Below are 20,805 nucleotides of genomic sequence, written 5' to 3' on the forward strand. Positions count from 1 at the left end.
ACTAATATTAATACTCTTGATACAACTAGAGTACTGTACTACAGACTGATCATATTATTTCTATATTCCACCACAGTACCACATAGTGAGTGGAAATACCACTGTATGCTAATACTAATACATTACTAAAGACAAACCACCAATCTTGTTGCATAATGTTACCACAGTATTAGACTGATACCAAATAATACAGTGCTACAGACTTAGAAATATTGTTTTATATAACTATTGATACCACTGACATGAACACAAAACTCCATACTGACAAAAATAGTGCTATATACTTGGCCCATGGGGTGAATACCAGTATGACCATACAGTAACACAGATTAAGGAGAAATATTAGTGTATTCATGCACTTATAACTACTACAGACTGATCATAAAGAGTACTTTATAGTACTCATAATAGTACATACAGTACAGTACTACTCCCATATGTAATGAGAACTCAAAAATTCTAATTTCCAAGTTGAAAAAACCATTAAGATAATTTATAAGTACTAAAATTATTAATTATGATGAAATAATTAAATTACATTTATGATCAAATGGCTTGTTTAAGATCAAAGTTGAAAGTTTAGGAACAATCTAAATAATATTATAAATTTTTTCTGGCACACGGAAGCATTTGCTTCTCTTTCTAATTTTTAAATTGATATTTATTAGATTTTTATGGAATCTTTTCCATTTTGAAAAGCATGAGAAACAGAACAAAATCCTGAGCATCCTCTTCATCAGGCTGTAAAGAAAAATCAGTGTCTCCAGTCAGAGGCTTCTTCATATCTGCAGTAATACAGACTGCTACATTAGATCACACCTGCTAACATTTATCAGCACCTGCAACAAATGTTTGGAAAAAAATGTGGATTATATAAGTAACATTTGATCTAACTCTAGGATTAATAAAGTATTTTTGAATTTGAGAGGCTTCTCGCGCTGACGTCACGGAACCAATAGACTCCATCACCCATAATCCTGAGAGGTGTCGCATTCTGGCGCATGCGCACTTCAGTGGTGTCCAGGGCCGGGTATCATGGCGACGTACGTGGACATCCTGAAGAGCGAGTTTCCTGAGATTGACACTGAGCTCTTCGACTACATCACAGGTGAGACACCGGGGAAAGAGTGGCTGTGTGCCGGCAGCTTAGAGCCGCTTAGAGCCGGGAGGGGGGAACGAAGGTAGCGGCCGCCGGCTCCGGTTAGTACCCACACAGCGGCCTTTAGTGCGTCTCTGAGCCGGGCAGCCGCGGCTCTCTGGCGGCTCGACTCCCCGACGTGACTGAGCCAGAGCCGGGACACCCAGGGAGCGCCGGCCCGCGCCTGGCTCGGGCTAAATCCGGGTCAAAATTAGACCCATAGCAGCTGCCATTGGGGGCCCTTCAGAACAGCAGGAAACCGGGCGCCATGTTTGTAGGAAAGTAAGTGATGAGGATGAGGTTGGACTACAAACAGGGCTCTACTTAGACTCAGCACGCGCCAGGCACTCTCTGTCACATGATTGTTTTAAAGTTAGCTTCACTGACAAAGTATGACTCTGGCACAACATTATGACCACTCTTATTAGATGCTGTAGCTGGTGGGGTCAGAGGTCAACCTTTTGCAGACCTTCCTTTAAATAGAACCAGTGTGTTACTAGGAGCCACTTTGGAGACGTAAAACCCAAGGGTTTCCATGGCGACTTATTTCTTTACCCTACCTGGAAATGTGGGCCAGATTACTGGAGTGTAACCATGGTAATGTGCCACAGGTGTGTTGGACAGCTGCGGCTCCGACTTCGAGGATGGCGAGGAGGTGTTTGACGCCATCGGTGGCGTCCTGCAGGAAGTTTCCGCTGACAGTAAAAACGAGGACGACATCAGAGACATCTGCCTGCAGATGTTCAACACCCTGAAGCTGTGAGCTCCCTCTATGTGATTGGTCTGTCAGTGATGATGATGATGATCAGGAGGTAAACGTGGGGTTTGTCTTCAGGAACAACCATCGTCATCCTCAGAAGCAGATGCTGCTGGACGCTCCAGTGCAGCTCTCTCAGATGTCCGCGGACTCTGGTAATGTCGGACGGCTCTAACTAAGATGGCCGCCCAGGTTTGTCTGGTTTTTCTTTTTCGGTTTTTATCAGCCTGATGTTGATCTGTGTGGTTCTCCTCAGTCTCAACAGACAAGGACATCCAGGGAATCTGGATGATGAAACGTCCCCAGAACACAGTGAGTCTGCATTCATATTTCCTTACTGACCATAAAGCAAACTCAGCCTCTGTGTTCCTTCTGGCCTGCTGTAAAGATGGGTTCTAATGACCTCTGACCTTCTGTCTCTGTGTTCTTGTTGCTCTCCAGACGGTTGATGCCAAAAAGCTGGAAAAAGCTGAAGCCAAGCTGAAAGCCAAGAACGAGCGCAGGACCGAGCGGGATACTCAGAAAGCCACCGGTCCGCTGTGAGTCACAGAGCGACAACACCTGTCCTTACCTGTCTCCTTTCAAATTTACTCATCTGTCTCTTCTTCTTGCCTGAGGATGACGATGGAACTTCTTGCCTGTCCCCACTTGTTCTCTCACGTGTCTTTTCACATTTACTCACCTGTCCTCTTCTCACCTGTCCTCCAAGGGTTCTGGAGGAGGCGTCAGCCAGTCAGGCCAGTAATAAGAAGGAAAGCCGCGCCGACCAGTCAGGGAAGAACCGCAGCTACGACATCCGAATCGAGAACTTTGACATTTCCTTTGGAGAGCGGTGAGGACCGCCCTCATCACAGCCAGCAGGCGGCGCCGTTTATGATCGTGCTTCATTCCATGTGTTGTTGTTGTTGCGCCCAGGTGTCTGCTGCAGGGGGCAGAGCTGTCCATGGCGTCGGCCCGCCGGTACGGTCTGATTGGTCGGAACGGTCTGGGGAAGACCACGCTGCTGAAGATGCTAGCTAGCAGGAACCTGCGAGTGCCGGCCCACATCTCCATCCTGCATGTGGAGCAGGAAGTGGCAGGAGACGACACGATAGCACTGCAGAGTGTGCTGGAGAGTGACACGCAGCGCGAGGACCTGCTGGGCGAGGAGCGGCGGCTCAACGCACGAATCGCCAACGGAACGTAAGATCAGGCTAACGTTCGGGTTGCAGCGGGCGATTTCGTCTCAGCGCGAACTGTGAGGTTGGGTTGTCGTCATTTCAGGGCCGACGGGATGGAGAGCGTGCGACTGACGGAGATCTATGCCAAACTGGAGGAGATCGAAGCCGACAAGGCCCCGGCACGGTAACTATGGCAACATATTAGTTACACAAAGCCCGGTACTGGAACGATTCTTCATCCTGTCTACGTCTTATCGTCCAATCAGAGCCTCAGTCATCCTGGCGGGTCTCGGGTTTTCTCCCAGAATGCAACAGCAGCCCACCAAGTGAGTGACGGTCAGACATGTTGGTTCTCCGTGTCTGTGTGTGGACCGTTCAGAACACGCGTGTTCTCTGTGTGCAGGGAGTTCTCTGGAGGATGGCGGATGAGGCTGGCGCTGGCCAGGGCGCTCTTCGCTCGGTGAGTTTCCAGCATTTCCTCTCCATCAGGTCACATGATCCCTGATTAACCTGTCTGTGTTTCCTTCACCAGACCTGACCTGCTGCTGCTGGACGGTAAGTTATGCCCACCTCATTCTAGCCCCGCCCTCAGCTAGCCCCGCCCTCTCGGTAGTCCCCTAATGACTGTATGTGTTTCAGAGCCTACCAACATGTTGGACATCAAAGCCATTCTGTGGCTGGAGAACTACCTGCAGGTCTGTAGCCGTAGCATCACTCATATGAAACAATGGAGTCATTAGCCGCGAGCTAATGTGAGCCGAATGACTCGTCCCCCTCAGACGTGGCAGTCCACCATCTTGGTCGTCTCCCACGACAGAAACTTCCTGAATGCCGTGGCGACAGACATCATCCACCTGCACTCGCAGAGACTGGACACTTACCGTGGCAACTACGAGAACTTCCTGAAGACCAAAGAGGATCGCCTGAAGAACCAGCATCGAGAGTACGAGGCTCAGACGCAGTACAGGCAACACATACAGGTACTACCGGGTACTACAAGACGCTACAGGGCTCAGGCTAATACCTGAAATGATCCTGGGATCAGAATAATATGAAGTAATCCCAGACTCCATATTATCTCAGGCTAACTCCTGAGGCTGCCGCGGGCTCGGGCTAACTCCTGAGGCTGCCGCGGGCTCGGGCTAACTCCTGAGGCTGCCGCGGGCTCGGGCTAACTCCTGAGGCTGCCGCGGGCTCGGGCTAACTCCTGAGGCTGCCGCGGGCTCGGGCTAACTCCTGAGGCTTCAAACTAACATGTAAAGTGTTTGTGTTTCAGGTTTTCATTGACAGATTTCGGTACAACGCCAACAGAGCTGCCCAGGTCCAGAGTAAGATCAAGCTCCTGGAAAAGCTGTAAGTTCCCATCCTGACCTCATGTTTTTTCTCATTGTGTTTTTTATGGGTTTTGTGTTTTATTGTTTCTCGAGTTACATTGCATCTCCTGCTGATATAACTGTTGTGTCCTGCAGACCGGAGCTAAAACCAGTTCAGAAAGAAACGGAGACCACTTTGAAGTAAGAAGCTCAGGCCTTCACAAACTGGAAGATCCACCAGAGAAGAGATGTTGCTGGTTATGGATTCATTTATTCGTGTTTTCTTGTAGGTTTCCAGATAACTTTGAGAAGTTATCTCCCCCTATTCTTCAGTTAGATGAAGTAGAGTTTTACTACAGTCAAGATCAGCCGCTCTTCTCTGGACTTAACCTGTCGGCTGACCTCGAGTCTCGCATCTGCATCGTACGTATCATCAGTTAATCAGAAAGTCACCTAGTCCAAGACTTGCAGCACCTATTCTGAACTGGTTTTGCTGGCAGGTTGGTGAAAATGGTGCCGGTAAAAGTACCATCCTCAAACTGCTGATGGACGACTTGACACCGGTCAGTGGCATCAGACAAGCTCACAGGTGAGGCCGCCTGGCGTCCAATCAGATTGACTGACTGTGAGTAAATAATAATCCCTAATGATAATAATTTCTGATTAAAGGTTTAATCAGAAATCTGTGCAAACAGAAACCTTTAGGCTTTGATTGCAGTATCTTTAGGGTTTGAATGGAGAACCTTTACTTTTTAAATAGGAGCCTTGATGTTTTGATTGGATCAACATTACTGATCAATCAGTAATGGTGTTTTTTATTGAAGTTTCATTTTCAGATCAGGGGATTTTTCTTGTTGAACTGAAGAACCTTTTTTTCTGATCATTTTTGCGTTCGATCAGGAGAACTTTTTGATTTAATGACGGCTTGTTTGTGATTTGATACATGAACATTTGGTGCCTTTTCATGCTGCGGTTAAAGAACCTGGGGAAAGTTTTACAGGATGACATTTGGAGGCAGCCTTTGGTTTTTTCCAGCTGGTGTTTAACCGGCGTCTCTTTGTCAGGAACTTGAAGATCGGTTACTTCAGTCAGCATCACGTGGACCAGCTGGACCTGAATGTCTGTGCCGTGGAGTTGCTGCTCAACAAGTTTCCCGGTAACCATGGTGACAACAGATCCGTGACCCGTGGCTGGGCGGCGAGCCCTGATTGGCCTCTGTGTTTGTGCCACAGGTCGGACAGAGGAGGAGTACCGGCACCAGCTGGGAGGCTACGGGATCACCGGGGAGCTGGCCACGCGGCCGGTGGCCAGCCTGTCCGGGGGACAGAAGAGCCGCGTGGCCTTCGCCCAGATGACCATGCCATGGTAACGCACTCACATTTCGCACAGTTTTGCACTTTCATTTGGTTTTCTACTGCTTCTAAAATAAAAAAATAAAAAAAACAGCCCAGGCACTAAATCAGTGTTTCTCAACCCTGGTCCTCACCTCCCCCCTGTCCTGCATGTTTCAGGTGTTTCCCTTCTGCCACACACCTGAGTTGTATCTCGGGGTGATTAACAGGCTTCTGCAGTACTTCATGGTCATGCAATCATGTGAATCAGCTGTTCTGGAATAGAGGCTCATCTCAAACATGCAGAGCAGGCGGCGCTGAGGACCAGGGTTGAGAAACACTGAGCTAAATAAAAAAAACACACAGCTGTTTTGGGCAATAAAATCTGTTTTGGTGTCTAGAAAATGAGCTGTTTCAAAAACCCCTGGAATCTAGCCAGTCAGCAGGAACTGCCCGTTGCTTAGCAACCCCAGCCAAGTCCAGTCTGTTACCTAGCAACCCCAGCAGAGCTCCAGCACCTCTTACCGCTGTACAATGGCTGCTGGGAAACACAAGTGCTTTGTTGTTGTTTTTACCATCCAGAAACCACCAGAGTGGCTTTTATCTCACTTTCTCATTTATCTTAACAAATTCTCATCATAAGAATTTATTTTGATTTACTTTTGTCATTGTGTTCTCAGGAGTGTTTTACAATTTTCTACACGTTTCTTTCATTGAAATATCAAAACATACCAATAAATTTGAAAATATGATTAAAGTGATAAAAATCCCACTTCTTTATGTGACTGGTGTCCTAAAGAACCGTTTTAAACTTCTTTTCAAGAACAGCATTGGTGTTTGCAGGGCTATGGTTGTTGCGCCATGCAGTCACAACCAGAGTTACCTGAAGAAGAAGAAAACAGTTTTTATTGTCACTTTTATCATTATCATAGTAGTACCATTAAACAACCAAATAATAATTTGAATCGTAATAATTAATAAATATTAAACAAAAAGGGGAAAAAACACACACACAACCCGTGAATACAGTTGATTGACATTTCTGTAAACAAACTTGCTATTCAAAAAATATTAATCATCAGAATTTAAATTATTTTATTATGCAACTAATTGTTGAACATGTAACATTTGTGGCTATAAACAACTTTTATTTCTCTGGACTTGGAGAAAAATTGACTCTTTGGATCAAGTTCCTGTTCTGGACTCTAGAGGGCCACATAAAAACTTACAGCGGGCCGGATTTGGCCCCCAGACCTCGAGTTTGACACGCTTATCTGTGTTTCAGTCCGAACTTCTACATCCTGGACGAGCCCACCAACCACCTGGACATGGAGACCATCGAGGCTCTGGCCAAAGCGCTCAACAAGTTCAAGGTGGGTGTGTCCGCTCCTCCTTCTCACCTAGTGTCTCACCTGAGCCCCTCACCTGTCTGACGCCCCCTACAGGGCGGGGTCATCCTCGTGTCTCACGACGAGCGCCTCATCCGCCTGGTGTGTAAGGAGCTGTGGGTGTGCGACAGCGGGAAGGTGTGGCGGGTCGACGGCGGCTTTGACGAGTACCGGGACATCCTGCAGGAGCAGTTCAAGAAGGAGGGCTATCTGTGAGGCCCCGCCCCCGGCCGACTGACCACGCCCACCAGGGATCCTGGAGAAGCAGCCAATAAGCAGTCGGAGCACATGGAGGACCAGAACTGTCATCCTCTGCTCAGGCGACGTGCTGCGAGGTGATTGGCTGTTGGGGGTCACCTAGTACAGTCCCAGTGAACTCTGGATTGGAAACGACTCGAGTTTAAATGTTGGGTCAAACAGAACCTGTTGAGACGTCTGAGATTTTACGAGATTTAAAGGACCAGAAAATAAAACATGATGCCATGAAGTTCAGTTTCTGTTCATCTTCTTCATCTGAGTGAAAGGGAGCAGAACATCCATTTCACACCATGAGCCCGGTTTTACCAGAACCAGCTGTGGTTCTGCTGCACTCCAGCCAATTCAAATACAACCGATATGTCTTTTTTTTTTTTTGTAGCAGAAAGCAGGAAATTCAACTAAAAGGAACTTCCTTCACTACACCTGCATGAGTGCTAGCAACTTGCTCAAAGGATAAAGTTTAACGTCACCTTCCTAAATTAATTATTATTATTATTATTTTTTTGTTAAAAGGGATTTTTTCAAAAAGTAGAAAAAAAATCACCACCCTTTTATTGCCAAAAGATGATTTAATCTAAATAATACTTTTGGTAAAAAATGATTTGGGCCCTGAGGAAGATGTCGATGTGTTTTCTAGTTTATGGGTGCCTCCCCACTTTCAGATGCTGCCCTGGACAACTGACCATGTAGCTCCTATCAAAAGCAATCATGGACAGGTTGGCAGGTACAGGCTGATCCAGGTGAGTGGATTTAGATCTGTCTATCCGTTGGAAAGATTCTGATAATTCTGCATGTCTTCTGGTGGACATGATGGATCTAGATCAGGGGTGGGCAACTCCAGGCCTCGAGGGCCGGTCTCCTGCAACTTTTAGATGTGTCTCTACTTGAACAGACCTGAGTCAAATAATAAGGTCGTTAGCAGGACTCTGGAGAACCGGACTGCACTGAGGAGGTGATTCAGCTATTGGATCCAGGTGTGTTCTACTAGGGAGACATCTGAGAGTTGCAGGACACCGGCCCTCGAGGGCCAGGCCTGCCCACCCCTGTTCTAGATCCATCCTGGGGTCTCGTACCAGTTCTGTAGTCTGGTATCTGAACTTTCCCTGGAAGTCCAGAATCAACTCGTAATTATCTGGTTTATTTTTGGTATGCTAACATGCTAGCAAGCTAACAACGTTTCATTAATTTAAATTCAAAAACACTTCATTCATTCCAAAGGGAAATTTAATGTGTAGCTCATACCCGAGTGTCTTTTAAATATTTTTTCGACGTTAGTAGTGGCCTTCATTTAACAGTATTCCGACAGGAAGAGGGGGGAAGACGAAGCAAAGGAACCGAGAACGGGAGTCGAACTCGGGTCTGCCGCGTCATGACATGCTAACAGCGAATAGTTTATAACTGTTCATTCTAACATCTGCACGAATAAATACCGCAACACAAAACCAAAAACTGTTTTTACATTGGGATTATGAACAGCTATTGGCATGCTAACGTGAATGTCCACAACTGGTGGAATATTCATTCTCCAAACAGACGTGGTGCTAATGCTAATGTTAGCATGCTAACTCTGGAGTAAGGTCTGTGTTCTTGCTGTGTTGGGGGAGCGTTGCTGCCTTTGTTTCCTTCATTTTCTAGTAGAAAGTTGCATGGAGAACTCCCAATTGACAACAAATGCAGACAAATTCATATAAAATTAATTTATTTTCGGAACCCTGAACCCACTACAGAAAAAGGTCCGATATGAGGAAGTGTGAGCTGATCCAGTTGGCAACGTTTGGATTGGTTCTGATCCTGAAGCTCATCAGGGTTCTGTCTGTCTCTGGTTGGACGATGTTGAACAAACTGGACTTAGAAGATCGGGTTCCTCAGAAGTCCAACCTGTTTAATCTGAACTGAACCAGTATCTTAAAAAATGACCTGCGTCCTCTACCCCCCTCAGAACCAGAACATATCCGTCCTCAGAGGACAGGACGTGTACAGGAGACCACTTTTGTTTGGATCGTCCTGTTTCTACAGTTCTGGCCCTGCGGCTGCGTTCCGCTGCATTTTTTGTCTGAGGTGAGGGAGGACGGCGTCCCGGTAGAAGACCTCCAGCTTGGACACAGTCTCGTCCCACAGGTCGGGGTCAAAGGTCACAGGGACAATAGCTGTCTCCTTCAGAGTGAAGACGACCAGGTCGGCCCGGTCCAGGCCTGTGACAGCCAGCTGGACCTGGATCTGCGTGAAGTAGCTATGGGACTTCTTCAGGGCGTAAACTGGAGCCTGGACAGGACAGAGAACAGAGAGGACAGGTGAGACAGAGGACAGGTGAAGTGAGTGAGCCAAGGTTAATGTAGTTATCTATATGTAATATAATCCCTCGATTGTTTCAAAGTTCTTCTACTGATAGTAATTTCATACTGATACTTTAAATGATAAAGTATTTCCTTATTTGTAAAGTATTTATTAGTCTTATAAATGCACAATATATTTCCAGTTATAGCTTTTTCTCATTAATTAGTTTTTATTCATTTCAGTTAACAAAAATGTTTTCAATTTTAGTTTTTGTAATTTTGTTAGTGTTAGTTAACTATAATAACTTTGAGTTTCTTTACCCAATTAATGTAAACATAATCAAAATGTGATACTTTGACCTTTCTGACTTTGCACCTAAAAATGAACCGAAGTTTGAAAAAACTAAAACTACAAATACAACTAATAACTCAATAATGTATAATAACTAATAAAAGCTAGCACTAAAAACTAACTGAATTAGACAGAAAGTCAGAACCAAACAAAGCCGCGCTCTGCTGGGAGGTTACCTGTCCAGGTGTGTCCCCGTCCAGCTGCAGGCAGAAGTACGGGTCGTCCCTGCAGGCGTCCTCCACGCTCCGGTGCCGGTGTTTGTAGGGACATTTGACCTCCAGACAGAGCAGCCTGCGGCCGCTCTGCGCGTCCACCACGATGCCGTCAGGGCTGGCCGCCAGCCAGGGCCGCTGGCCGTCGATGAACAGGCCGCACTCCAGAACCCGGACGGGTCGGCCCAGCGCCGCCGACTTCAGAGTCTACCGGACACAACAGGAAACACTTCACACACTTCCTGTCCTCAAAGTCTGTTTTACCAAGATATTTAAAGTAAATGTAAAATGTAGTTTTTCTGAGTTTTACATCAAAAATATACCAGGACTGTTGCTTTGATTCATTCGTTATGCTGGACTTTAATTCTTAAAGAGACAGAGGCCCAATTTCAAGGCCTCAGACAGTTTCATACAGCACTTTAATAGCAACTCAAGGTAACGCAGTTACTTGATTATGCTATAAATAGACTTAATACTGTCTCTTTAAATAGTTTAGATTTAATATTTCATCTTTTTACAATAAAAAAAAAATCAGATACTTTGACGTTTTTAAATTATTCTTCACATTTTATAGAATTTTGTATTCCTGGAATTTTTTTGTTGAAATTTTAGAATATTTACATTTTTTCTGGTATAAATAATGGCACACAGCTTCAGGTATTACAGCAGGAAACTAGAGATGAACTCTGAACTCTGACCTGAACCTCCAGAGTCACATAAAGACGGTTCCAAAGTCAGCCTTCTATCAGCTGAAGAACATTTATAAAGTCTCAGCAAGATCTACAGAGACTCATCCATGCGTTTATCTTTAGTGCAACAGTGTCATCACAGGTCTGCCTAAACGCGTCCAGGTGATGTCGGACCTTTCAGACCCGGTCCATTAACTCACCTGGTACCTGTGGACGACCTCGGCCTCCATCTCGATGCCCCAGCTCATGGCTCTGGTCTGGACTTTTGGCCCCTCGCCTGTGGAGCCAGCAGATTCATGAACGCGACCGATCTGGTTAAAACCGTCCGAACCAGCAGGGTCCAGGTGTTGGTGGGCGGGGCTTACCTGTGATGGCAGCCAGGTACGAAGGGGGTGGAGCTTTGCTCTTGCCGTTGACAAACCTGGAGTGAGCGATGCGATGGGCCACGGAGGCTGTGATCCGGTTCTTCCTCCAGTGGAACCAGTCCTGGTTGGTGCTCTGTCCACGGGTCAGAACCTCCACCTGCTGCAGCAGGTTTCGGTCCAGTTTGGCCCTTGGGTCCAGCGGGACCTGGTTTGGTGTGGGAGGAGCTTTGTCTTCAGCAGAACCCAGATCCCTCTTGGGTTCTGGTCCTTTGTTGAGACATGGACCGGTCCTGCTGGAGTCCTGGTTCTTCTGGACCACTCTGGGCTCAGTTCTGGTCTGAGGGTGGCGAGCAGCACCTGGTCTGGACCTCTGACCCTGTTTGCTTGATGCTTGATCTGCAGTTGGACCTGGATCATTGTCAGGTGGTCTGTGCGCCCCAGCCGAACCGGTTCCGTTGGAGTTCTGGTTCTTCTGGACCATTTTAGGTTGAGTTCTGGTCTGAGGACGGCGAGTAGCACCGGCTGTGGTTCCACTTCCTGCCATCTGAATGGATGGGTGGTACCGGACCTGCGGGATGACGGGTCGCTGCCTCGGAGCAGCTTGGTTCATTGTGTCTGTGGTCCAAACTTAACCAAAACAAACACAACAAGTCAGTCACTTTAAAAACTTACAAAAAAACTGTCTACCGAACCTGAGAGTTTGGTTCTGATCCATGCTTCGGGACAGGCTTTTATTTTGAAGCAACCAACCCACAGTTTTTGTTGATGCTTAAACTGTTGCTATAGAGACGTGAGTAAACATCTGTAGCCGCTGAAACGGCTCATCCTGTTTTCAACTAACATGTTGGACACGTCAAAAGAGGAAACATTGATTATATTATATGATTATATGTAGATATCCCTGAACATCCGGTTCTGGATGAAAAAACGTAAATTTGAAGTTTTTTAAATGAAGTCTGGTCTAGCGCTGCCAATCTCGAATAATCTCGAAACAACTCGCGAGGCTTTAGCTTGTGTTTTGTTTTTAAGCCTTTCAGCGTTAAGGTCCAAGTTCAGGAGAGTTACTGTTAGTTGGAGCATATTTTATCTGAACAGGTGAGTTAATGAGAGCAAGTCTTACTTGTTCAGGAGCCGTTTCAGTCCGACGAAGGTGTTCTCTTCCTTTCGGTACCACGCAGAACCGAAACTCTTCTTCTTCCGCTGCTTTTAGTTAATAGCGACGATGAAAGGAAAACGAAACTGACGCAGCTGACGCAAGGGGGAACTAAACCGGTCCAAAAAAAATCCAAATTTAGGGTGTGACCTAGCCAGACATACCAACATGTCCGAACATGATCCAGCTCGTGATCCTGACCCACCCAGTGGGGGGTAGCCGATCTTTTCGTAACATTGTAGCTTTTCCTACCCAACTTTTTCGCTACGAGATTTTACCTGAACATTGAGCCGTAGAGGCGATTTCGTATCCGCTTTGACAATCGGCTCCATAAAGTAGAAAACGTGAAGTATAACGGTGGCTCGCAGTGACGGGCTGACGTTGTTTAAATCCTGCCGGTTGTCTGTGTGTTGTCATGATGTCAGGATGGCCGAGCGGTCTAAGGCGCTGCGTTCAGGTCGCAGTCTCCTCTGGAGGCGTGGGTTCGAATCCCACTTCTGACAAACATTTTATCACTTTCAGTTGCACATTTGATCTTAATCTACATGTTTTGACGTCTGTAACATAAAGCTGTTGACGATTTAATTTAAATGTAACAGGAAACAAATCCACATCACATGGATGCCATTTAATATGTTGCCCTGTATGGAAAGCCAGCAGTGCCAAAGGTGATTCACATTTTGAGTGGGATTTGAATACAGAATCAGTTTACTGGCCATGATTGTGTACACCAACAAGGAATCTGACTTCGGTTTGAAGACATTAAGTGTAAAATATAAACTGTAGAGGAAATAAAATAATAGATATAAGAAACAGTACATGTAGGAATTTTTAACAAAATAAAAAAGACAAGTTAGAGCAGTGGACAAGCTTATTTAGTTCCACAGCAGAGTAGCCAACAACTTTTTCTGTAAGACCGGGGATGTGGCATTTTCTTTTCGGCCGCATCAACATCATGAATGTCCGTAAAGAACCAGTTGTGGCAGAATGTACTGATAAAAATAACCGATAAAACTGTTAAAATATTACCTTTCCCTGTGTTCGATTGCCACTTTGTTTTCACATAATGTAATTTGGTCCAATACAAATGACAACTGATTTGATTTGACTGATAAAATAATATTTAAGCACACAACTGTTATCTTAAGGTTCAATTTATGAGGCCCTCCAGACTCGAGAGGGCCTCATAAAGTTATGGGGGGCCAAATTTGGCCAGGAGTTTGATCCTTGTGGTCTAGGGTGTTTATTGTGTCCATCAGAAGAAGCTGTCTCTGTAGTGTGCATCTGAAGGTAAAAGTCATGTCCAGCATGTGTGGGATCTGCAGAGGCGTTAGCGTCCATTTTCATGTCTCTAGATCTGTAGAGGTCCTGGATGGAGGGAAGGTCAGTGACTCCACTCAGGTCCAGTTCCTTTAGGTCAAGAGTTCAGAGATGTTTGTTTGGTCACATCTAGATTGGACCACTCAGAACCTTAACAGAACAAGGATCTGATCTGAACACACGAAGTTCTGATAAACATCCGTCCACATGGTGACGCTGTAGCTGTTCACTCTGAATCTCCTGCTCCAGGAAGCATTCGGGCCGGCATGCGGGTCTCCCAGGTTTTAGCCCGGCTCTACCTGGGCGATCTGGACTCGGCGCTGAACTCGGCCGTGTTGACCAGCAGGAACGTCTCGCTCATCGTCAACGCCAGCGGGCTGCCAGACCTGCCCTACCCAGCAGCCGACGGCCTGCAGGTCCTCCACGTCCCAGTCCAGGACCAGCCCCATGCCCAGCTGGGTCAGTACTTTGACCCGGTAACGGAGCGGATCCAGCAGAACCAGGCTGGGTCCACTCTGGTCCACTGCACGGCGGGTCGGAGCCGCTCCGCAGCGCTGGTCATGGCTTACCTGATGAGGTAACGGCTCTGGGTTTGGGTCGGTTCTGGTAACACAACCAGAACTACCAGAAGCCAAGACCCCGACGTGTTTTTGCTAACTTTGAATAAGTTTAGTGTACTTAGCTTCACCTAAATTAGTTTTTGAAGATAAGTTCTATAGTGTTAAGGTAAACATTAGCTGCATTACGTTAGCAAAGCTCATTTTTATCTTAGCGATGTACAATTTACCTGGAAGACTTTTAATGAGAAGATGAGATGCTTTAGCATTTTTGCTAACTTTTAAGGCGTTTAGCGCACTTAGCTTCCCCTAAAACTGAACCGTAACTTTTCCCGCGTCGGTGGGATCAGAACTCTATCCAAGTGTTCTTATCGGAGAGTTCCTGTAAAGTTCTACGGAACCAACATGTCGGTTCTGTTCTGCATCCAGATCTGAAGGCCTCAGCCTCCGTCAGGCCCACGAACTGGTTCTGGAGCGCCGGCCGTTTATCCGACCCAACGCCGGGTTCTGGAGGCAGCTCATGGAGTACGAGAGGGAGCTGTCGGGTCGGAACACGGTGAGAATGGTGAGGACGGCAGCCGGGGTTCTACCTGAGGCCCTGCAGAACACGGACGGAGCCGAGTACTGTGTGAACATCTGAATGCGGTTCTGACCCAAACACAAGGTACCAGAACCAGACAGAGACAAGAAAACACAAACATGGTAAAAAAACAAAAAAAAAAACAAGTTTTATTTATACGGCACACAGAAAGATCAGATAGCATCAGATTGGATCGGTACTGGAAGGTCCAGATGGCACCGGGTCTGATCAGTGGGTCAGTACTGGAAGCTCCTCTTGGTCTGGATATCGTCCAGGATCTGCTGCAGCTCCTCATCCTCAAACCGACCCTCCAAACTGAAACCAGAACCAACAGAACCTTAATCACACAGAAATAAAGTCATGTTGGATCAACAGAACCGGTTCTGAACTGGCTGGGATCTCTGTAAACGTAAACAGCAGTGGTCCTGTTCTAGCCCTGCAGATTTCAGAACTGTCAACAGCTGGGATACTTCAGAACCTGACCCGGTTCATGGCCCATTCAGGCGTGTTTAACCAGAAACACGTCCAGAACCAGCAGGGTCCGAGTCCGTCCTCTGGTAGAAGCGACCCCTGCAGACAGAACCGTTTGGACTTACAGTCACAGATTTAATGCTGCTTGTGATTAAACCAGAACCAGCTGCTGTTCATTCAGGTAAAAGAATCGGGTCAACGGCGCTAAGCTAAAAGTTAGCACTATTACTAGCGAAATTTGTTTTAGCTTAGCAAATTAGAATTTTTTCTAATTTTTTTTTTAATTTGCTGACTTTGAAGACGATTAGCGCACTTAGCTTTCTGTAAATGAATTTTTCTGAATGAATTTTAAAGCTCTACTTGGCTGTTTTTCAAACATTCAATTTAATAAAATTTGACATCTGTGTTAAAGTCTTTAGTTATCGACTGTTTATGTTCATGCTCTTATTTTGAAATCTGGTTCTTGATCAACGTTCTGCTGTTAGAACCACCAAAACGGGCCCAACACCAACATGTTCTATGAAGAAAACCAGGCTAGGATGTGCCTGGTTCTGACCCGACTGGGCTTGGTCGGTACCAACTCACCTGGGGATCAGAGCCTTGGCCTCTTCGGCAGCTTCTGGACACAGATTGGCCAAACTGGCCAGCTCAAACTTATGGAGCTTCTTCTGCAGGAGGAGGCTGTGGAGACAGACAGAACCAGGTCAGAACCTGATCCGGCTGGCAGACAGCAGTGGGTCAAGTTGAGCTGCGGCACCTGCGCACGGCGGTGATGGTCTCGCGGTTCTTGAAGCGGCTGAAGCGGGCCGTGTAGTTGAGCGTCTTCATGAAGACCTCGGACAGCTCCTGCTCGTCCTCGGCGCTCTCGTTCTGCTGCTTCCGGTGCTCCAGCAGCATGTGGACCTCCGAGTTCAGCAGCGTCTCCGCGTTCTCGAACTCTGCAGAACCAACGGCACCGTCAGAACCTCCACACAGTCACCACTGGTTCTGATGGACCCAACCCGGCCTCATACAACAAAACATTAACCTTCAAGTCTGATAACTGTGAGGTTTATCTACAGAGCGACGCCTGCAACGTTACATAAACAATAATTTGGATTATTTAGTTATAAAAAAACACTGGGAGTTAATTTTTCAAAGTAAAATTGTCACCGTGTTATTCGTTCATTTAAAAATGCCACTGTTTCAATTAAAATATTTAATTAGCAGACTAAACTTTCAGATTAAGAGTAAGTATTTAGTTAACTATTTAGCTAGCTAAATAAGCTAGAAATATTTTGCTCCAAACTAAATATTTAATATCTTATTTAGTTTGTGAAATAAATGTTTACTGTACAAACTAAATGTCTAGTTTGTGAATATTTAGTTTGTGAAGTTAGTATTTACTTTAGTATTTAAATTATTAGCTTATTGAGCTAGCTAACTAATGATTTAAGCTAAATATCTAGTTTGGAGTTAAATGTAGTTTGTAAACTAAATATTTAGCTCAAACATGGTGAAAACATGACTTTGAAAACTGAGCTAAAATCTTTTCCTGACAGGCTAAATAAACCCAATTTATTGCTGTTAATTTCTGACTGTTTAGCTTTACAAATGGCTCCTATATTTATCTCACGGGTCCAGGATGGAATCTGAAACTTCCCACTCCTTTGAGAGGTTCTGGTTCTGACCCATGTGGCTCTGAAGCCACATGCTGCTCGGTTCTGACCCAGAACACCAGATTAACCCCCCTACGTGAGGAGCAGCTCTAATCTGTTGATCAACCCTGAACTGATGAAGAGAATCCGTAACCATGGTGACAGACCCAGTACAGAGCAGATCTCCGGTCAGGAGGCCCAGCATGTTGCCATGTGATGGTCTGACGGAACCAGGTTATCTGACCTGAACCAGAACTGCTCTGACCACAACGATTCCGCTGTTCTCCAATATAAACAACTGAAGTTCGGCCTCGTGGCAACCGAACACAGACCAAGAGCGGGTCTTCAGGTGTTGTGTCGAGCTTTGTCACCTTTAGGAAACAGAAGCTGAGAAGCGTCTTCTTCTACGTCTCCGAGCTGCGGGGGAACCGAACTACCTCCGGCCGCCATGATGGAACCACCGCCGGAGGAGAGTCCCGGTGAGTCCTGGTAGAAGCGGTTGAGTCCTGGTACCGGTAGGTAATCGAGGGATAGTTCGGATGGAGTACCAGACCCGCGCTGAGTTTTTCACATAAACACAGCCACACTTCCACTACTGCTTCCGTTTCTAGTAACATGTACTGCTGCCCCCTGCTGGCTGGGCGGTGTTCATTGTTATAACGGACTGTTATAGATCCTGAGCCGTCTTTGTGTTTAATGTATTTTATTATTGTATCACACGTTTTTCTCGTGATATTGATCGCAGACTGCATGCTGGGATCAATAACAGCGTCATAACTGTACTTCCTGTGCTCCTCGCGGACAGGAAGAGACAGCCAAGGAGTCATAAAACAGGTTACAATAAAACTACCGTTGACAAAACAATGTTAGCTTTACCGCAGTTGTTTCAGCATCATTCAGAAATTTTGCTAAGGTCTTGTTTTAAACCTTATCGAGGACTGTCAAAGTGGGAAATACTTTATCTATCAGTAGTTTAAAAGAGAAAACAAGATCTTTGGGAGACATAGAAGAAAAAGTTACGGCAAAATGGAGAATTGCGTTGGCCGGGAATCGAACCCGGGTCAACTGCTTGGAAGGCAGCTATGCTAACCACTATACCACCAACGCTTACTCGTACCAATGAGTGAGCGTGATGGTGTTACATGCATTTCGGCAGTTGTCGGCTCATATTTAGAGGAGTTTTACCGAGTGTTTAGATGGACCACTTTAGTGGTCCATCTAAACAACCTAAAACTTCTTTTTGTTTCCTGTTACTCCTTTTTATTCATGTCATCAATTATAAAGGTCGTTTTATCCTGATCTGTCCACTGGGTGGCGCCATAGATCAGATTTTAGATGTTCCTCAAAAGAACTTCTTAAATATATATATATATTTTTTATTGTGACAGTTTGAACTAGTAGTATGTCCCAGTTTCCTCCACACAGCTTAATATGCGTTTCCACTGAGCTCCTGGATGGCAAACCTGACTGATAAAGAAGATTTTCTATTTCTCAAAAGTGGGGTCCTGAGGCCTCCCTGGATTTGTGGGGCCCCAGAGGGTCTGATGGAGGCCTATGGGACCCCAAAGCACCGTGTGGCCCCTAAAGATGTGTAAGCCGCACGATGAAGTGTGGGGCTTTTATCACAAACGTGTGACAGTCAGAGTGAGACGTCACATCGTTGAAATGTCCAGTTTGACCTGCTGGTCTCTATGACGACCACCAGCCTGTAAACAGACGGCAAGTTTCCATTCAGAGACGAAGAGGAGGAGGAAGAGGAGGGGGAGGTGTCTGTGGGAACCCGGCGGGAGGAGAGAGAGAGAGAGAGTCTGTGACTTTTACTGTTTCTGTCAGTGTGAGAGTGTTTCTGTGGACGTCAGTGTGTGTGTGTGTGTGTGTGTGTGTGTGTGTGTGTGTGTGTGTGTGTGTGTGTGTGTGTGGATGGACAGATGAATGAACAGAAGTGTAATTAAATCGTCATCCCTCAGCCTCCGCTGAAGGTCCGTCTCCTCCTCCTCCTCCTCTCTGTGATGCTGAAGGAGGCCCCTGGGGGGCCCGAGGCGCGCGGGGAGCTCTGTCCATCAGCCAGACGGCCAATCAGAACCAACGGATCGGTACCACACCAACTCCGGTTCACACAACAGAACCAGGAGGAAACAGTTGGAGATCATCAGGGCCAACCAGCACTGATCTTCATCATCATCATTATTACCATGATGGTGATGAAGATGGTGATGATGAAAATAAAGATGATAGTTGTTATGTTAATTATGGTAATGATGATGATGATGGAGATGGAATTGTTGAAGATGTAAACGAAGATGACGTGGATGATGAGACAACATAAATGATGAAGATGATGATGTTGATGACGTAACTGATGAAGACGATGGAAGCGATGATGTAAAGGATGAAGGTGATGAAGGTGAGGATGCATCGCTGCAGTGGACCAGTGCAGCTCATTAACATGCAGCTGCTGCTGCGCTCTGCAGGGGGATGAAGGTCACCAGCTGCCCTTCACTGATAAACAACAACAACAATAATAACAACAATAACAATGAAACTATGGCAACAATGAGGACAGTAATGAGCTGCTGATGAGGCTCTGAGCTGCTCATTATCAGCTCCAGATTAACTTACAATAAAACATCAGCAGATCCGCAGGAGCCAGCAGCCAATCAGAGGGCAGGACGAGCCCACAGCCAATCACAGGGCAGGATGAGCCAGCAGCCAATCAGAGGGCAGGACGAGCCCACAGCCAATCAAAGGGCAGGATGAGCCAGCAGCCAATCAGAGGACAGGACAAGCCCACAGCCAATCAAAGGGCAAGATGAGCCAACAGCCAATCAGAGGGCAGGACGAGCCCACAGCCAATCACAGGGCAGGATGAGCCAGCAGCCAATCAGAGGGCAGGACGAGCCCACAGCCAATCAAAGGGCAGGACAAGCCACCAACCAATCAGAAGGCAGGACGAGCCCACAGCCAATCAAAGGGCAAGATGAGCCAACAGCCAATCAGAGGGCAGGATGAGCTAGCATCCAATCAGACGGCAGGTTGAAGGCGGGGCTAAATTCAAACTATGACTGAATCAGAATGGACCTTACCACAGGGCCCGCCTTTCATTGGCTAATGCCCATTTGACGTCACAGCGCAGCTATCACTTGGGTTGCCGGCTCACAAACTCACGCTAATGTACGTTGTGGACTACCAGACAGACAGAAAGTTTTTGCGTCAGGACTCGATAAAGAATGGTTCTCCACTGTCAGTGGGGTATCTGTACAGGCGATGTCAGGTATCCTGATCGTGTTTGTGGAACTAAAATTCACAGATTTCCAAAATCTGAAACGGAAAGCCTTGCTTGGATTAAAGCTTGTGCACAACCGTCGTAGGATCAATAAGAACAAAGTGTCTGCTGGCGTAAGTATTATTGCTTTGCTTTCTTTGTGTTTAGTGAATGAAAAAAATAGTCAATAATAAACACATCCATTAAGAAAACCTTTTAGCCAAGTACAGCATAATGGCAGTACCGATACAACTTCTACATCCTGAAGCCTGTCTGTTACAGTCTTACGTTAGCTGAACAGATCAATATGCAATGTGTACCGTATCTGACATACATTAAAGATTTTATTTCACCTGGAAAGGATATTTACTAAACTGTAATTGTGTTAGCCACGCTAGCTTTTACTAAACTGTAATCGTGTTAGCCACGCTAGCTTTTACTAAGGTGTTAGCCACGCTAGCTTTTACTAAACTGTAATCGTGTTAGCCACGCTACCTTTTACTAAACTGTAATCGTGTTAGCCACGCTACCTTTTACTAAACTGTAATCGTGTTAGCCACGCTAGCTTTTACTAAACTGTAATTGTGTT

The 20,805-nt window shown here is 46.1% G+C and overlaps 4 protein-coding genes and 2 non-coding genes across 6 annotated transcripts; 3 read left to right on the forward strand and 3 right to left on the reverse strand.

Moving 5' to 3' along the window:
* Positions 1-967: 967 nt before the first annotated feature.
* Positions 968-7,574, forward strand: abcf3 (ATP-binding cassette, sub-family F (GCN20), member 3). Its single transcript, XM_008426760.3, has 21 exons — positions 968-1,108; positions 1,750-1,897; positions 1,974-2,050; positions 2,152-2,207; positions 2,337-2,434; positions 2,605-2,727; positions 2,811-3,077; positions 3,159-3,239; positions 3,322-3,381; positions 3,459-3,515; positions 3,588-3,610; positions 3,695-3,750; positions 3,835-4,035; positions 4,332-4,408; positions 4,525-4,569; positions 4,659-4,791; positions 4,869-4,957; positions 5,433-5,524; positions 5,601-5,733; positions 6,985-7,072; positions 7,145-7,574. The coding sequence occupies exons 1-21, from the start codon at positions 1,036-1,038 to the stop codon at positions 7,301-7,303; spliced, it is 2,136 nt and encodes a 711-aa protein (XP_008424982.1). The 5' UTR covers positions 968-1,035; the 3' UTR covers positions 7,304-7,574.
* A 1,453-nt stretch (positions 7,575-9,027) lies between these two features.
* LOC103475265 (uncharacterized) lies at positions 9,028-12,897 on the reverse strand. The gene is made up of 5 exons (XM_008426756.3): positions 12,357-12,897; positions 11,237-11,863; positions 11,072-11,148; positions 10,147-10,389; positions 9,028-9,607 (listed from the first exon to the last, which is right to left on the reverse strand). The coding sequence occupies exons 2-5, from the start codon at positions 11,844-11,846 to the stop codon at positions 9,356-9,358; spliced, it is 1,182 nt and encodes a 393-aa protein (XP_008424978.1). The 5' UTR covers positions 11,847-11,863; positions 12,357-12,897; the 3' UTR covers positions 9,028-9,355.
* LOC103475266 (dual specificity protein phosphatase 14) lies at positions 12,135-15,723 on the forward strand. The gene is made up of 3 exons (XM_008426757.3): positions 12,135-12,331; positions 13,959-14,286; positions 14,696-15,723. The coding sequence occupies exons 2-3, from the start codon at positions 13,976-13,978 to the stop codon at positions 14,904-14,906; spliced, it is 522 nt and encodes a 173-aa protein (XP_008424979.1). The 5' UTR covers positions 12,135-12,331; positions 13,959-13,975; the 3' UTR covers positions 14,907-15,723.
* trnal-cag (transfer RNA leucine (anticodon CAG)) lies at positions 12,810-12,892 on the forward strand. The gene has a single exon. It is a non-coding gene; the product is annotated as a tRNA-Leu (tRNA).
* On the reverse strand, positions 14,973-17,579 carry polr2d (RNA polymerase II subunit D). The gene is made up of 4 exons (XM_008426759.3): positions 17,326-17,579; positions 16,075-16,255; positions 15,903-15,998; positions 14,973-15,161 (listed from the first exon to the last, which is right to left on the reverse strand). The coding sequence occupies exons 1-4, from the start codon at positions 17,402-17,404 to the stop codon at positions 15,083-15,085; spliced, it is 435 nt and encodes a 144-aa protein (XP_008424981.1). The 5' UTR covers positions 17,405-17,579; the 3' UTR covers positions 14,973-15,082.
* A 410-nt stretch (positions 17,580-17,989) lies between these two features.
* trnag-ucc (transfer RNA glycine (anticodon UCC)) lies at positions 17,990-18,061 on the reverse strand. The gene has a single exon. It is a non-coding gene; the product is annotated as a tRNA-Gly (tRNA).
* Positions 18,062-20,805: the final 2,744 nt, after the last annotated feature.

Source organism: Poecilia reticulata, chromosome 13 (assembly GCF_904066995.2).
Source record: "Poecilia reticulata chromosome 13, P_reticulata-male-v2, whole genome shotgun sequence".
Taxonomy (NCBI): domain Eukaryota; kingdom Metazoa; phylum Chordata; class Actinopteri; order Cyprinodontiformes; family Poeciliidae; genus Poecilia; species Poecilia reticulata.

Coding starts and splice junctions, on each gene's coding strand:
- polr2d (XM_008426759.3), bottom strand. CDS start 17,404: ATGGCGGCCGGAGGTAGTTCGGTTCCCCCGCAGCTCGGAGACGTAGAA. Junction 16,256..17,325: donor TCAGCTTCTGTTTCCTAAAG/GTGACAAAGCTC, acceptor TTGGTTCTGCAG/AGTTCGAGAACGCGGAGACG. Junction 15,162..15,902: donor GCCAAGGCTCTGATCCCCAG/GTGAGTTGGTAC, acceptor TTCTGGTTTCAG/TTTGGAGGGTCGGTTTGAGG.
- LOC103475265 (XM_008426756.3), bottom strand. CDS start 11,846: ATGAACCAAGCTGCTCCGAGGCAGCGACCCGTCATCCCGCAGGTCCGG. Junction 10,390..11,071: donor AGGTCGTCCACAGGTACCAG/GTGAGTTAATGG, acceptor TGTGTCCGGTAG/ACTCTGAAGTCGGCGGCGCT. Junction 9,608..10,146: donor ACGGGGACACACCTGGACAG/GTAACCTCCCAG, acceptor TGTCCTGTCCAG/GCTCCAGTTTACGCCCTGAA.
- abcf3 (XM_008426760.3), top strand. CDS start 1,036: ATGGCGACGTACGTGGACATCCTGAAGAGCGAGTTTCCTGAGATTGAC. Junction 3,382..3,458: donor ATGCAACAGCAGCCCACCAA/GTGAGTGACGGT, acceptor CTCTGTGTGCAG/GGAGTTCTCTGGAGGATGGC. Junction 4,409..4,524: donor ATCAAGCTCCTGGAAAAGCT/GTAAGTTCCCAT, acceptor TGTGTCCTGCAG/ACCGGAGCTAAAACCAGTTC.
- LOC103475266 (XM_008426757.3), top strand. CDS start 13,976: ATGCGGGTCTCCCAGGTTTTAGCCCGGCTCTACCTGGGCGATCTGGAC. Junction 14,287..14,695: donor GTCATGGCTTACCTGATGAG/GTAACGGCTCTG, acceptor TTCTGCATCCAG/ATCTGAAGGCCTCAGCCTCC.